The 17,043-nt window shown below is 40.8% G+C and overlaps 2 protein-coding genes and 1 long non-coding RNA gene across 12 annotated transcripts in view; 1 reads left to right on the top strand and 2 right to left on the bottom strand.

Moving 5' to 3' along the window:
- Window positions 1-11,014, bottom strand: part of LOC118402807 (zinc finger CCCH domain-containing protein 6) — a 17,378-nt gene extending 6,364 nt beyond the window's left edge. Inside the window, exons 1-9 of the mRNA XM_035801078.2 lie at window positions 10,384-11,014; window positions 8,160-8,397; window positions 7,671-7,808; window positions 6,880-7,159; window positions 6,468-6,640; window positions 5,479-5,616; window positions 2,896-3,010; window positions 2,182-2,291; window positions 1,437-1,720 (exon numbers count right to left, since the gene is read on the bottom strand). Coding sequence (XP_035656971.1) covers window positions 1,437-1,720; window positions 2,182-2,291; window positions 2,896-3,010; window positions 5,479-5,616; window positions 6,468-6,640; window positions 6,880-7,159; window positions 7,671-7,808; window positions 8,160-8,397; window positions 10,384-10,475 — 1,568 coding nt within the window. The 5' untranslated portion in view covers window positions 10,476-11,014. The remainder of the gene's footprint in view (window positions 1-1,436; window positions 1,721-2,181; window positions 2,292-2,895; window positions 3,011-5,478; window positions 5,617-6,467; window positions 6,641-6,879; window positions 7,160-7,670; window positions 7,809-8,159; window positions 8,398-10,383) is intronic.
- Window positions 3,398-5,167, bottom strand: LOC127911418 (uncharacterized). 9 transcript variants are annotated; one of them, XR_008078367.1, is made up of 4 exons: window positions 5,114-5,167; window positions 4,779-4,870; window positions 3,533-3,564; window positions 3,398-3,440 (listed from the first exon to the last, which is right to left on the bottom strand). It is a non-coding gene; the product is annotated as an uncharacterized LOC127911418 (long non-coding RNA). The 9 variants fall into 9 exon arrangements; XR_008078368.1 differs by lacking the exon at window positions 3,533-3,564 and adding an exon at window positions 4,191-4,222; XR_008078365.1 differs by lacking the exon at window positions 3,533-3,564 and adding an exon at window positions 4,313-4,344.
- A 1,370-nt stretch (window positions 11,015-12,384) lies between the features above and the next one.
- The window catches only part of LOC118357701 (fibulin-7), a 103,336-nt gene continuing 98,677 nt past the window's right edge, over window positions 12,385-17,043 (top strand). The window contains exons 1-2 of one of the 2 annotated variants that reach the window (XM_052477969.1): window positions 12,385-12,835; window positions 16,584-16,746. In XM_052477969.1, coding sequence (XP_052333929.1) covers window positions 12,758-12,835; window positions 16,584-16,746 — 241 coding nt within the window. In that variant the 5' untranslated portion in view covers window positions 12,385-12,757. The remainder of the gene's footprint in view (window positions 12,836-16,583; window positions 16,747-17,043) is intronic. The other variant, XM_052477970.1, reaches the window with a different exon arrangement.

Genomic DNA, 17,043 nt, shown 5'->3' on the forward strand with positions numbered 1-17,043 from the left:
AATGTCTACCCTTTATTTGTGATCAATTTGATGTTATTTTAATGGACAAAAAAATATAATTTTCTTTCAAAAACAAAGACATTTCTAAGTGACCCCAAACTTTTGAACGGTAGTGTATATATTAAAGAGAATATTATACACAGTTGAAGTCGGAAGTTTACATACGCCTGAGCCAAATACATTTAAATTCAGTTTTTCCACAATTCCTGACATTTAATCCTAGTTAAAATGACCTGTTTTCGGTCAGTTAGGATCACCACTTTATTTTAAGAATGTGAAATGTCAGAATAATAGTAGAGAGAATGATTTATTTCAGCTTTTATTTCTTTCATCACATTCCCAGTGGGTCAGAAGTTCTCCAAAAAGTACGTTCTTTGTCCCCATGTGCAGTTGCAAACCATAGTCTGGCTTTTTAATGCCGGTTTTGGAGCAGTGACTTCTTCCTTGTTGGGTGGCCTTTCAGGTTATGTCAATATGGGGCGGCAGGGTAGCTTAGTGGTTAGAGCGTTGGACTAGTAACCGGAAGGTTGCAAGTTCAAATCCCCGAGCTGACAAGGTACGAATCTGTCGTTCTGCCCCTGAACAGGAACTAGGCAGTCATTGAAAATAAGAATTTGTTCTTAACTGACTTGCCTAGTTAAATATAGGACTTGTTTTTACTGTGGATATAGATATTTTTGTACCTGTTTCCTCCAGCATCTTCACAAAGGTCCTATGCTGTTGTTCTGGGATTGATTTGCACTTTTCGCACAAAAGTATGTTCATCTCTAGGAGACAGAACGCATCTCCTTCCTGAGCGGTATGACAGCTGCGTGGTCCCACTGTGTTTATAATTGCGTACTATTGTTTGTACAGATGAACGTGGTACCTTCAGGGGTCTGGAAATTGCTCCCAAGGATGAACCAGACTTGACGAGGTCTACAATTTGTTTTCTGAAGTCTTGGCTGATTTCTTATGATTTTCCCATGATGTCAACCAAAGAGGCACCTAGTTTGAAGGTAGGCCTTGAAATAATTCCACAGGTAAACCTCCAATTGACTCAAATGATGTCAATTATCCTATCAGAAGCTTCTAAAGCCATGACATCATTTTTTTGAATTTTACAAGCTGTTTAAAAGCACAGTCAGCTTAGTGTATGTAAACTTCTGACCCACTGGAATTGTGATACAGTGAATTATAAGTGAAATCATCTGTCTGTAAACAATTGTTGGCAAAATTACTTGTGTCATTCACAAAGTAGATGTCCTAACTGACTTGCCAAAACTATAGTTTGTTAACAAGAAATTTGTGGAGTGGTTGAAAAATTACTTTTAATGGCTCCAACCTAAGTGTATGTAAACTTCTGACTTCAACTGTATAGCTGACAAATTGTGCAAAAAAACATTTACATTATACTGAAGATTATGTGAGCGCATGTAAGGTAAAAGTAGAGCTACCTTTGAGCAATCTTCTGAGCCAGGTCCACTGTAGGTTTCACCACAATCTCAAACAGAGAGGGGATCTTCTTTCCCCCGGAGTTCCCCCCACTGCTTCCCCCCTCCTGTGGGCTGGAGGGTCCAGGACCAGGGTTAGGACCTCCAGACCCAGGACCACCGGGACCCGGTGTGGGCAGCAGCCCCACCCCAGGAGGGGGTTTAGGCAGGGGGGCAATCCCCTGTTTCCTCAGGTCCTCCAACTCCATCTCATCTTCATGGGCGATCTCCTCCTCTGTGTTGATTATCTGAAGACAATACATAGGACACACAATGAAGCAAACAATCTGATGCAGAAGCTATACTCTTCACTGTATGGCTGTGGGTAAGGAACTAGTGAACTACTGTTCAGAATTTAGACTTTTGATAGATGACGCTATTAGATGTTACTATTTTGATCCACACACAATCACTAAGTTGTTAAGTGTAATGGTTTTAAAATGCAGACCGTTTAGACCGGGGGTAGGCAACCATGGTCCTGGAGGGCCGCAGGCACTTCATGTTTTTCATTCAACCAACCTGGAAGACCAGGTGTGTTGAATTTAGGCAATCACTGAACTGATCAATGAGATCAGTTGGTCTGGCGTGGTGCCTAGTTGGTACAAAATCCTGTAGTACCTGCTGCACTCCAGGAACAGGGTTGTCTAGTCCTGGTTTAGACACACAATATTTCAGTTTGTGGCGTTTATGATTATGATGTTTTTCTTACCTTATCAAGCAGGTCTTTGGTCACATCATTCAAAGGATCATGCGAGAATTTACAGTTGTCTCCCTGATAACACTTGGCTCCAGTATGAAAAAACTTACAGGGATATTCACGTACAGCCACGAGTCAAGGACAAGTATGGAGGAATAAATGTATTACAAATAAGTGTATTACAATTGTCTGTTTTTATGTGGTGAAGCCAGACACATTTTCACATTGTGTGGACAATAAAGTTTTTCTAATTCTACAGAATACATCAAAGTTTAAATCTGGACTCTAGACTCACATATTAGATTGCATATCAATATAGGACATCACTTATCTCACATACAATAAAACACACATATTACATTGTATTTTATGAAGAGAATTTTTGGCCTAGTCAATATATGACGGCCATCTACTGACCCAATGAGTCATCATGACTAAACAGATGAGGGAACTCAACTAATTCCTCTCACATGAAGTTGATCAGATAAGCATGAACCCTCTAGAGTTAGAGTAATGGTTTCATTCCAGGGTTGGGGTCAATTCCATTTCAATCCAGTCATTTCAGATAGTAAACTTAAATTCCAATTCCAATCCATTGCTTATCAAAGAGGAATTGGAATTTCAGTTACCTTCATGAATTAACCTAATAAAAAATAGCTTTGGCAATTCCACGCAACGACAGAAACAATTGCAGAATATTTGTTGGTGATTCATATTGAAGGATATTGTGCATGTAGATGCAGTTGTCTCCTTTACTGCAGTATCCTTGGAGGTAGAATTTACACAGCTCCTTCTTCTTGTCTGGAGTAACCAGCTCATGTTCAAACTTACACTGGTCCCCCTGAAAGAGAGCGAATATGATGTGAGGCAGACAGAGATAGAATACAAGGTTGTTCTTTTTAAAGCAAATCAGCATACCAGCCTAAAAAGTACATTGATTTATTTTTGCACTGCCATGATACTAACACAATATAGACCTAAGCAGTTCATAGATACTTATAACAAGGCTTATAATTATGAGCGTGCCATAATGCATTATACCTGTAGACCTCCGGTAGTGTACCCAAAGTTTCTGTTGTTACATTCACCTCAGAGGTGCCGACTTGACTTGCCTTAACTTGATGCAGTCCCTCCAGGAAGTATTTACCTTGATACATCGTCCCTCCAGGAAGTATTTACCTTGATACATCGTCCCTCCAGGAAGTATTTACCTTGATGCAGTCCCTCTAGGAAGTATTTACCTTGATACAGTCCCTCTAGGAAGTATTTACCTTGATGCAGTCCCTCTAGGAAGTATTTACCTTGATACATCGTCCCTCCAGGAAGTATTTACCTTGATGCAGTCCCTCTAGGAAGTATTTACCTTGATACATCGTCCCTCCAGGAAGTATTTACCTTGATGCAGTCCCTCTAGGAAGTATTTACCTTGATGCAGTCCCTCTAGGAAGTATTTACCTTGATGCAGTCCCTCTAGGAAGTATTTACCTTGATGCAGTCCCTCTAGGAAGTATTTACCTTGATACATCGTCCCTCCAGGAAGTATTTACCTTGAAGCAGTCCCTCTAGGAAGTATTTACCTTGATACATCGTCCCTCTAGGAAGTATTTACCTTGATGCAGTCCCTCTAGGAAGTATTTACCTTGATGCAGTCCCTCTAGGAAGTATTTACCTTGATGCAGTCCCTCTAGGAAGTATTTACAGTCCCTTGATACATCAGGAAGTATTTACCCATCGTCCCTAGGAAGTATTTACCTTGATGCAGTCCCTCTAGGAAGTATTTACCTTGATGCAGTCCCTCTAGGAAGTATTTACCTTGATGCAGTCCCTCTAGGAAGTATTTACCTTGATGCAGTCCCCTAGGAAGTATTTACCTTGATGCAGTCCCTCTAGGAAGTATTTACCTTGATACATGCAGTCCCTCTAGGAAGTATTTACCTTGATACATCGTCCCTCTAGGAAGTATTTCCCTCTAGGAAGTATTTATTTACCTTGAACATGCAGTCCCTCTAGGAAGTATTTACCTTGATACATCGTCCCTCCAGGAAGTATTTACCTTGATGCAGTCCCTCTAGGAAGTATTTACCTTGATGCAGTCCCTCTAGGAAGTATTTACCTTGATGCAGTCCCTCTAGGAAGTATTTACCTTGATACATCGTCCCTCCAGGAAGTATTTACCTTGATGCAGTCCCTCTAGGAAGTATTTACCTTGATGCAGTCCCTCTAGGAAGTATTTACCTTGATACATCGTCCCTCCAGGAAGTATTTACCTTGATGCAGTCCCTCTAGGAAGTATTTACCTTGATGCAGTCCCTCTAGGAAGTATTTACCTTGATGCAGTCCCTCTAGGAAGTATTTACCTTGATGCAGTCCCTCTAGGAAGTATTTACCTTGATACAGTCCCTCTAGGAAGTATTTATTTGCAGTCCCTCTTGATACATCGTCCCTCCAGGAAGTATTTACCTTGATGCAGTCCCTCTAGGAAGTATTTACCTTGATACATCTTGATCCCTCCAGGAAGTATTTACCTTGATGCAGTCCCTCTAGGAAGTATTTACCTTGATACATCGTCCCTCCCAGGAAGTATTTACCTTGATGCAGGAAGTATTTACCTTGATGCAGTCCCTCTAGGAAGTATTTACCTTGATACATCGTCCCTCCAGGAAGTATTTACCTTGATGCAGTCCCTCTAGGAAGTATTTACCTTGATACATCGTCCCTACCTGCAGGAAGTATTTACCTTGATGCAGTCCCTCTAGGAAGTATTTTTGATGCAGTCCCTCTAGGAAGTATTTACCTTGATCATCCCTCCAGGAAGTATTTACCTTGATGCAGTCCCTCTAGGAAGTATTTACCTTGATGCAGTCCCTCTAGGAAGTATTTACCTTGATGCAGTCCCTCTAGGAAGTATTTACCTTGATACATCGTCCCTCCAGGAAGTATTTACCTTGATACATCGTCCCTCCAGGAAGTATTTACCTTGATGCAGTCCCTCTAGGAAGTATTTACCTTGATGCAGTCCCTCTAGGAAGTATTTACCTTGATGCAGTCCCTCTAGGAAGTATTTACCTTGATGCAGTCCCTCTAGGAAGTATTTACCTTGATGCAGTCCCTCTAGGAAGTATTTACCTTGATGCAGTCCCTCTAGGAAGTATTTACCTTGATGCAGTCCCTCTAGGAAGTATTTACCTTGATACAGTCCCTCTAGGAAGTATTTACCTTGATACATCGTCCCTCTAGGAAGTATTTAGCTTGATGCAGTCCCTCTAGGAAGTATTTACCTTGATTGCAGTCCCTCTAGGAAGTATTTACCTTGATACATCGTCCCTCCAGGAAGTATTTACAGATGTATCTCCCATTGTGTTCCACCGTGTGTTGGTTAATGAACTCCTTGGTCATAATGGGACGCTTCTTCTGAAAACCACCCGGAGGGCCCTTCCCACTACCCTCCTATGGATAAGACAAGCAAAGGGACAACATTGGTCTGAAGCAGACTGTAAAAAATATAGACGAAGCCATCAATGACGTCACCCTATTGTTTCCTATGAGAATGCTCAGTGGTGCATTTGATGACCAGGAAGTGTCATTACAGCATGTCGCCATCTTGCTACAGGGAGAGATTTTTGGAAACATTGCAGTTTGAGCTGCTCTAGGAAGTGATGTTGCAGGCTAGCTCAGTGCTGCCCCCTCTCATGGAGTATCTAAACTTGAAGGCCTCCATTCGCAACTAAATGATCCCTTTGTCTGTGTGTGATTTTAAAGTACCATACAAATCCCCATTTCGCCATTCACTATAATGGAGCGTCCTGTTTTCTAGAAACAATGCCTGCAGTAACGCAGATGGCCTTCAACTTCAAATCCACAATGCAAGTGGGCAGTCATTCTCCCCTGGTCTGAAGGTAACAGGTAGATTCTAACAATACTAGATTTTTATATAGAGAAATTATCTTTGCTCTGACATTTCTTCTATAAAATTAAAATAAAAACACCAGGAGGGCCCTTACTTCCTTCTTATGGACAAGGTCACCAAAGGGACCAAATGGATTGGTCTGAACTCTAAACCAACTGAGGTACATTCTAACAATTCTATTGCACCTTCTCAATTAGTCTTTTCTAGATTCCTCTCAACTTCTCTCCTCATCACCTTCTCAAACTGGATTGGAGAAGATCCAAGATCCTTCCCCTCTGACCTTCTTCTCCAATGCTTTTTGAAAAGGAGACGAGGAGAGAGGATGCAAGCAATTGAGGAAAGACATTGGGAAAGCGCCTGAATTGCAATTTACGCCATCTTTGTTCTTTACCTGCTTCATCCCCTCTCCGGCCTGCTCGGCCCCCCCGCCTCGCCCCCGGCCACGCCCCCAGTTCTTGTTGCCCTTCATCTGCTGCATCTGCTTCTTGTTGTTCTTGTTGAGCATGTTTCCCCGCCCCCTTCCTCCCACTCCACCTCCTCTGCCCCGCCCCCGCTGACCACCAACTGAAAAACACAACAACCATTAAAAGTCAGAACAACAGGATCTAATACATAGATCTTTGTAAAACATTTATGTAAGCTGCAATAAAATAAAAAACACATTTGTCAGAGGTGATATGAAAATCCAAAATGGACACACTTTACACTACTATAGCCACTAGCCTTAACTTCGACAAACTTGAATATCATTCGACAAGACATTTCAACACAAAATCAACACAATTCACACAGGCCATACATACACTGCTGCTGTTGTTGTTTCTGCATGCCCTTCATGCCACCCCTCTTCATCTGGTCCTTGGAACCGCGTCCCCTGCCCAGGCCTTGGCTAGGAGATATAGAGTCTTTCCCCTGCCACATCTCCTCCTCATCATAATCACCCCCCTCGCCCTCATAGTCATACTTGTCTTCGCTGTAGTCGCTGTACTTGTCATAGTCACCACTACCACTCCTGTGTCGGCCTGCTGACCTCTCTGACCTCTGTGGGTTGCCATGGCCACCACTTGATGGATCACACCCATGCTGGAGGAGTCAGTCAGAAGAGATGGTATTGTTGTTATTGAAAAGGTATTGTATATGGTAAAAATGCTTGTTTATGCATGCCTATAGGCCCTGCGATAGACTAGTGTCCTGTCCAGGGAGTGTACTTGTAAATCACAAGCTGCCTCCTGATAGGCTCCTGCCCTATGGGCTGTTCTGGCTCAGACAAGGCTTACTTGTCCAAGGCTCACTTACTTACTTATACATGCCTATAAATACTTTAAATATATGTAACAAAAATATAAATGCAACATGCAACATTTTTTTTTTTTATTACTCAGTTACAGTTGAAATCAGTCAACTGAAATAAATAAATTAGGCCCTAATCTATGGATTTCATACGACCAATGGCCATATGGCCCAGCCAATCAGAATGAAGTTTTCCCCACAAAAGTTCCACCCTTCAATGCTTATGTTTATAAATTCATATAAATGTTCTAAATGCTTATGAATTGTAATACATATAAATGTTACCAAACAATGAAATATTCACCTGAGCTGACTGGCCATCATAGTCACCACCACGGTGTGACCTGTCTTGGTTCTTCTTGTTCTTGGGCCTGTCTCTCTCTGGTCTCTCCAGGGAAGACTCATAGCTGTCAGAACTGGAGCTACTGGAGGGGGAGTGATGCTGGGAGAGAGGAGAGCAAATACTTAGGATGGTATTATGACTTCATTCACATTTTCTGTCTCCCACTGAAATGAATGAATGACTTAAACAAATGTTTGAGTTGTAAGTGCTTATCTCAACTGAATCGGGTCCATAGAGAAAAACTGAGGAAGTAGAAAATATCTAAATAAATTGATTTGTAGGTCTAAAGGTCAATTAAGTCAAATCAAAACCTGAAGGTCTACAATATCAAAAGCAGTGCTTTACATGCTGAATTGAAGGATTTTGCAGACCGAACATATTTGTGATTGTAATTTTTGGAGGACTCTACTTTAACGATGCCAGGTGTTGATTTCATGATTCTGGTCTTACTTTCCGACTGTCGCGTCTCCTTCTCTTTGACCTCCTCTTCTCTCTTGTTTTTTTGTATCTTTTTCTGGAGTGCCTGTGTGTCTTGTCTTCTTTCTCTATGTCTTTTTCCTTTTCTTTCTCGTTTTCTTTTACTTTCTCTTCCTTTTCTTCATTCACTTCTTTGACTTCTTCTTTGCTCTCCTCTTCAATCCCAATCCCTTCATCATCTATTTCTCCATCTTCCAATTCACCATCCTCTCTTTAAACAGAACATAACAATATCAATTTAGAGAATCAAGAAGTGGACAGGAAACCAAATAAGCCATTTTCAATCTCAGTAAACTGCTGTGTCAAAATCAACTTTCCTATCAAACCGAAATTACACTTTTAGAGACATTTAAGAAGAAATTGCTTGAATGAACTTCAGTGTTCTACAGAATTAGAAACAACTGTGTTTTTGTCAATAAATCACTAGAAATATCCACTTTTGTATTTTTTGGTGAGAATCCCATCAACCCTCTAGCACCCTATTCTATGGGCCAGATACACATATGAAGCATTTGTGATTTTACATTGAGGTAAACAAATGTTGTGATTTTCATATATAGGTTAACAAATGTTGTGATTTTAGCATTCAGGTAAAACAAATGTGATTTTGACATATAGGTAAACAAGTGTTGTGATTTTAGCATTCAGGTAAAACAAATACATTTACATTACATTTAAGTCATTTAGCAGACGCTCTTATCCAGAGCGACTTACAAATTGGTGCATTCACCTTATGACATCCAGTGGAACAGATGTTGTGACTTTGACATGTAGGTAAATAAATGTTGTGATTTTAACATTCTGGTAAACAAATGTTGTGACTAACATTCCGGTTAAACTAAAGAGGTGGGGTGAGTTTGACAGCGCAAATTTGATGTGTTCAGGCAAAATGTGATAATTCACACAGTTCATGTACTGTAAGTCAGGGCATAAATGTATTCTCAGGGTAAAGGGACAGTAGTAGAAACAGGGGTCTATGTAATTAACACGTACTAAGCTGCAATTTAATATCAAACAACTTGTGCTGATAAAGGAATAGTTATGGGATATGAATGAGCTGGTTGGGGCATGTAATAGCTTTCTTTGTTGAAGATGTGCATGCTGGATGTTTGCAATGGGGATAGGTGACAATATATGAACTGCTACATGTTCATATAATGACCGTAGAGTTCAGATTGGTTGGTGATGGGCCTTAGTATAAAGTGGATGCATTTCAAAAGATGGGAAACACTGGCAATTGAAATAAACAACATATACATTCCTGTTGATAAATATCATGCTTATTCATGCATATCTCCACCAATAATTGTGTTACTTGTTGATGTGAAACCAGAAATTCACACAGGTCATTCCATACCAGGTGCATGACCCATATTTTTAAAGTGAGGTCCTAAATATGCTAATTGACTACCTGTACTGATTTGGTTACTATTCCGGTTTGGGCATTTCTACTGAAATCAAGTCAAACTTGTTTTTTTATATATCAGAAGTGGCCATTTCTTTTTATATATAATATATAATGTAGTTCCCACAAACTTAAAACTAATGCTGCATTAAAAGCATCCTTCTTTTTTTCCCCAGTGGTGCAACCTAAACATCTAACAACACTGGCAAATAGATCAAATTAAAGGGGCTTCTAATGATTGTGAGAGGGTGTGGGAGTTATCGACATCATCAACTGACAGAGACAGTCATTCAACACTGGCATTACAGCACAGCAGAGGCAGATTCTCATTCACAATTCTCTCAGCAATTTGTGTGGTGTTCGATAGGGGGTGGTAAAGAAGCGCATCATGACTGGGGCGGGGCTACGGCTATTACATCGTCGACATTTACATAACCCCCTACAGAATGCAACAATATGATATGACCATGATAACTAACCAAACCCATCCCATATCCTCACTCAGTCAATGATACAGTGGAACATTGATGCGATGTCGCTATGCTTCCAAATGGGTGTTTCGTGATGGGAATTCTGTTTTGGACAGCGGGATAATGTTACTAGTACCTCGCTATAACGCATGCATGAAATAATCATATGTGAAAAGGCCCGACTTCAACAACGGAGCGTTGTCTGAGTCATTCGAATACAAATTCGGCTCATAACACAACAGTAACACAAGCATGTTGTTGAGACGCACAGATGAGTGGGTAAAGAAGATATAATTCCAGACAGATAAGAATGTTACTCGACCTTTCCTCCTCTGCAAGCTCAGAGTCTGTCATGTTTTTGTCAAGAACAACAACGGGGGTTGGGGGACTGGAGACCAGGCTCACAGAAGCCATGGACGGTAGGTGGAAAGAACAACGGTTGGAAATGCCTTTCTCCTTTCGAAACAAGACTGAGTTGTTGTAGGCTATTCAGTCTGAGACCGTTGGTGTTGGGTTGTGTCGTGAGAAATGCTGGTAGATTTCATGGAGACTGGAAAAAACTCACGGTAACCGTTACAAGTCTCAAACAGAGACAGGCAACAGACATTCTTTCTCCTCTCTCATTTCAATGACGTATTAACCCAGCAAGCACAGCTTGATACCCCGCTTTGTTATTATCATCCCGCCGGTTGACTGCTGCCATGGTATCGAGATATTGGAGACGGAGGGAGAAACACACAGATTTGTAACAATTTTCGTTGGTTTCAGCATCTTCATCGTCATAGGACATTGCGCCCGAAACATGTTCTCAAAATGGCTTCTCGGAAACCGAAGAACATCCTATTTTTTTAATGTATTCTTCCACGTATAATGTCCTATCAGAGACAAGGTACAACAAAACACTACAAAGTAATTGGTCCAAATATTGTTGCGGGATCTTTTGCTATACCCATTGGCCTAAAAATGTGTCCATTTTTTTTGCACCTGGTGCAAGAATAAAGGGTATAAGGCTCACTAGAGAAGTTAACAATGTCGTTGTCAGCGGACTGATTTGTAAAATTGACATTCTTGTTTTCTGTATTTCTCACAGATCATAATCTTTTGCCTTATAAATTGTATGAAATAAAATCAATAAAGATCTTTATGCTGTTATATATATATATATATATATATATATATATATATATATATATATATATATAGTGTGTGTGTGTGTGTGTATGTGTATGTGTGTGTGTGTGTGTGTGTGTGTGTGAATGTGCGTGAATGTGTATGTGTGCGTGTCAGAGAGAGTGAGAGACAGTGAGCTTAGCCTTGCTATTGAGAGAGGCCGCCATAGGCAGACCTGGCTCTCAAGAGAAGGTAGGCTATGTGTACACGTCCCACAAAATGAGGTGGAAACAGCGCTGCACTTCCTAACCTGCCAAGTGTATGACCATATTAGATACCCATATTGCCCTCAGATTACACAGACCCACAAATAATTCGAAAACAAATCCAATTTTCCTTAAATCCCATATCTATTTGGTGAAATACCACAGTGTGCCATCACAGCAGAAAGATTCGTGACCTGATGCCACAAGAAAAGGAAACCAGTGAAGGACAAACACCATTGTAAATGTAACGATGTGTGCAGAGGGTCCCTGGTTCGAGCCCGGGTATGGGCGAGGGGACGGTTTAAAGTTGTACTGTTACATAAATACAACTCGTATTTAGGCCGTGTGTCAATTCCAGGTAAATTCGCGCACAAGAAAGATTGTTCCAAGTACCGCCAGCGTGTGTCGCTTCAACCCAAATAATGAATCAAAGTGATCACAAACAGACTTAAGCCCTGTTTCATGCAGCTTCTATAATCAATATTATGTTGTTCGATCAAAACCGTTTGCCATGTTTCTGGGGTATAACAAAAACAATAATTTATCTGAATGGATAGCCTATGCGTTATTGCGAAGAAGGCTAATATGTCTGCTATGATGCGAGTCTACCTGCTCCATCCCATTGATGTTTTCCCATGAATTCATGTAACCGGGGCACAGGGGGGCAGATTTGGCCTCATCAAAAATAATTCCAACCCAAAGCCTAATGGTAAAGTATCCTATTTACGTGCATGTTACGTTTACAAACTCTCCAGTCAACTTCTGCAATTACTTTCTGTAAATTGATCACTGTAAAAATAGCCTATAAATACATCCCCAGTCATAAGAACCCACATGGAAATAGTTTTGTTCCACCCCATGAACTCACAGATGGTTGCTTGATCTATTCGGTCTGAGTCTGGGAATGGCGACACAGCCAATGAGAAGAAGAACATAACATTGGGGAGAGAGAGAAACCCGACTGGAGTGTTGGTGGGAGGGATTATTCCTAGTACATCTATCGCTTTTCAAAGTCTACATTTTCAGTTTGGTTAAACAGTAGATTCAGGCTCACTCTCATCATAGTCTATCCAAGAGCGCACGGACGGGCACGGGAGCGCACAGCATCCCAACCGTCACTCGTACCACCTGATGAGAAATATCTCAGTTCCCATCCTGAATCCACACACTGCCAGTTCGGTTGCGCAAACGCTGCGGAGGAGCTTCGGAAATCGAAGTTGAGTTCGTTGGTTTTCTATTCTTTAAACACCTGACTAAGTTTGACCATTTGGAGAAAAAATCGGATATCATTCCAACACCAATCCAGTTGGAATTAAAGTTATGGCACTATCAATGCTGCGCAGCGGTTTGCTTTTTCTGTGTCTGACAACTATCCATACTTGCCATGGTGGCGGACAGGTTTGTAGTTTTCGCACCAAATCATCTGTGTATGTGTGTGTGGTAGGCTACATGCTTATTACGCGTAGAGATGCGTAATTTTTAAGAATATTTTGTTGGAAAAGTTATTGTTTTTTTCCCCTCAACAACAACCCATGCTGCAAAAGTTACTCTAGGCTACAGTTAATTAGCTTTATGTTACGCTCAAAAAAGAAGGCATTAATTAACACGTATATAAATATGTCTTGCAGTGTTTTGTTATCTGTACACGTAGTCCTTCATGTTCTTCCTCAGACAAAACAAACCTTAACTTGCAATTGCTATCATTCCCTGGTATGTTCCAATGTAAAAGGTTTAGCCATAATTTGAACATGTAAGCTATTATTGGCCATGTCCTCATCACAAATGAGCAAGGACTGTCCTTATAGGATTAGACAAATATCCCATTGAGCAAGGGAAAATACCTATTGAAGGTTTATAAGAGGGAAGCCGTGAGCACTGACTCTTGGACGCCTTTCGGCATCTTTGTCCAGAATTCTAAAACAAGCCATCTATATATGAGCCCACTGTGTGTGTGTGTGTGTGTGTGTGTGTGTGTGTGTGTGTGTGTGTGTGTGTGTGTGTGTGTGTGTGTGTGTGCGTGCGTGCGTGCGTGCGTGCGTGCATGTATGTGTGCGTGCGTGTTTGTGTGCAGGGCTCCAGACTGGGACCATTCGCATCAGTGAGAACTCCACATTCTACATGGTCACCTCTCTTAAAAGGCTAAAACCATGATTTGGTCAAACAGTAAAGTTCATTATCCTCATGATTTCCGTAATGACAGTGTCAGCCTGCCCCTCTACCTCTTACGCTGGGGCCTGCTGCGGAAAACACAACTATTCAACTGTGTCAGCTCTCAATTTTGAGCTCAATGGCAACTATTTATAACAAGATATGTGATATGGTTTGCAATAGGCCTATGGAGCGCGAAAGTGTGCATTGGCCATTGGGATTGCAAAGGCCTTATTGGGCGCTAAACTACAACTGGGATTGCTTAAGTTTAGGAAAGTTATTGCAGTACTCACAGTGGGCATTGCTTATCATTTCAAGTATGCAAGGTATGCCCTCACCTGAGAAATTACACTTTTCTACAGACTTGTTAAATATGATTGAAAAGGATTAGCAAACAGCCATTTATTTCACTGTTCTCTGAGACTTTGGAATGAGCTTATCTGTCAACAGCCTGCTCTCAAATAGCTCATGGGCTCATGGCATCCAGGCTATGTGCTGAAGCTGAATACAAAGCTGGTCCATTCAGGGTTTGTTATCCAAGGAGTCTGTAGCTGTGTCCCAGATGGCACTCTATTCCCTATATAGTGCATTATTTTTGCATCGACCTCAGTCAAATGTATTGCACTATATAGGAAATAGGGTGTAATTTAGGATGCAACCTCTGTGTTTCCTGCCATGTAAATATACAGAGGGCCAGGGTTCTGGACAGCGGTCTCACTGACAGACATCTGTCAAACAGCTTTGGTCCAGCTGCTGTATTGTCTGACACTGGAGAAGAAGGAGAATGTGAAGAATAGAGCGAGGGAGAGAGAGGGAGGGGTAGAGAGAGAGGGAGAGAGACAGACAGTGAGAGGTGCATGGTGTGGCGGCCTCTCACATGGTCCTCCAGGTGAGTACCAGGACCAGGGGGAGGAGGGTTTTGAGGGCTAGTGGAGACAGCTGTGGCTAGAAGGGTATTACTTTAGAAGTAGTGTACGCACAGCCAATAACTTTCAGGTGCACTGTTTTGACCCAAAGGTCGTTGTCAGGCTCTTTCTTTCAGGAATCCTGGGTATGACTTCTGAATGTTAATAAAAGGATATGATGGCTGAATCTTCCATGACCAGGTGGCAGGTTGCAGGCCACAGCCATAATACTAATACAGTAATAACACAACGATATGAATGTTATCATTATTTGATCTCTGAAATCACAACCAGGTCTCTACATTACTATAATAATACTCAGTGGTGTAAAGTACTTAAGGAAGAATACATCAAAGTACTACTTAAATCATTTTTGGGGGTATCTGTACTTTACTCTACTATTTATATTTTTGACCACTTTTACATTTACTCCACTACATTCCCAAATACAATATTGTACTTTTTACTCCATACATTTTCCCTGACAACCAAAAATACTCATTACATTTTGAATGCTTAGCAGGACAGGAAAATGGTTAAATTCACACACTTATCAAGAGAACACTTGGTCATCCCTACTGCCTATGATCTGACAGACTCAGTGTGCCCCTGGCAATCCGTACATTTTAAAAACAAGAAGATGATGCCGTCCGGCTTGCTTAATGTCAGGAATTTACAATTATTTATACTTTTACTTTTGATGCTTAAGTATATTTTTTCAATTACATTTACTTTTGATACTTAAGTATTTTTAAAACCAAATACTTTTAGACTTTTACTCAAGTAGTATTTTACTGGTTGACTTTCTCTTTTACTTGAGTAACTTTCTATTAAGGTATCTATACTTTTACTCAAGTATGACAGTTGGGTACTTTTTCCACCACTAATAATACTACAATGATTTAAATGTTATTGGTCTTGTTGAAAACACCTGTGCAGCTGTGAAATTGGATTGGGATTTGTTTTGGCGACGGTTGTTGGAAATGCTAGGGAACACTGGCGGAATGTCAATATTTGTAACCACAGCCATCACAGAACCCACCCACCACCAGACATTTTGAAGTTTGATTTGGGTACATCCCAAATGGCAACCTATTCCCTACACTCTTAGAAAAAATGTGCTATATAGAACCTAAAAGGGGTTTTCGGCTATCCCCATAGGAGAACCCTTTGAAGAACCCATTTTTGGTTCCAGGTAGAACCCTATCGGGTTCCATTTAGAACATTAGGGTTCTACATGGAACCCAAAAGAGTTCTACCTGGAACAAAAAAAGGTTATGCTATGGGACAGCCAAATAACCCTTTTGGAACCCTTTTTATGTATATTGTGAATAGTCTATATAGTGCACTACTTTTGACCAAGGCCCATAGTGCTCTGGTCAAAAGTAGTGCACTATATAGGGAATAGGGTGCCATTTGGGGACGTGCCTTGGAGTTAATCGGGTGATGTCATTAACTACCACAGCTGCGCTAGGCTTGTTAAATCATACCTGCCTCTTCTCATATGTTATGACGATTACACATTTTGTGGATTTTATTGGAAGTTGTGATTTATTGAAGCTTGCTCATTTTAATTGCCCATAATACTGTCATAGTGCAAATCATGGTTTATTAATATGCTTCCCATTAAATTGATATTAATCATGGTTTAATATCTTCAAATACTTGTTGTTTTAACATTTGGTTATGTGTGTGACTAAGAACAAAATAGGTTGTGGCTTGTAAAACTGAAAGCCAACACTCCTTAGTATCTAATTTCCCAGTTCTGTACTGGTATGTGCTTCATTATTTTAGAACTGCATGGACAAACACCACCAAGAACCATGTTCTGCATGTTGTTTTCATGTTTGACCAGTTATACATGTATGTAACTGTATGATATCTTATGTTAACATCACAGGAGGCTACTGAGGGGAGAATGGCTCATAATAATGGCCTGAACAGAGCAAATGGAATTGAAACCATGTGTTTGATGTATTTGATACCATTCCATTGGTTCTGCTCCAGTTATTACCACACGCCCATTCTCCCCAGTTAAGGTGCCACCAACCTCCTGTGGTTAACATGTACTGTATTTGTCTCTCTGTCTCTAGAACTGCATGGATAAACACCAGGTGGTTGGTGTTCTCCGTCAGATGGAGAAGTTTCTGAAGGGACAGGAGATGAGGTTCACAGAGGGACTACGCATCATGAAGTCCAAACTGGCAACCCTACAGAACTCTGTGTCCAAGCTACCGCAGGCCGATCAGTCGGCTGGTGAGTAGACCGAGAGTATAACCATTCTCCAGCACTCTGAGCACCTGAAATCAAGCTCTTATATAGCCATGTACAGACCAGCATAAGGGTTCTTTACGCTATCTTGCTCTCTTTCTCTAGCTGTCTCTCCTCAATATAGCAGCTGATGAATGATTTGTTCTTAACTGACTTGCCTAGTTAAATAAAGGTCAAATTTAAAAAATCATTCATCAACAGAGGAGAAAATTGGAGCACGTTGAATGATAATGGAAGTCGATTTCAGAAATGCTTCTTTATTATTAAAACCATAAATCTACT

Source organism: Oncorhynchus keta, chromosome 24, assembly GCF_023373465.1.
Source record: "Oncorhynchus keta strain PuntledgeMale-10-30-2019 chromosome 24, Oket_V2, whole genome shotgun sequence".
NCBI classification, from domain to species: domain Eukaryota; kingdom Metazoa; phylum Chordata; class Actinopteri; order Salmoniformes; family Salmonidae; genus Oncorhynchus; species Oncorhynchus keta.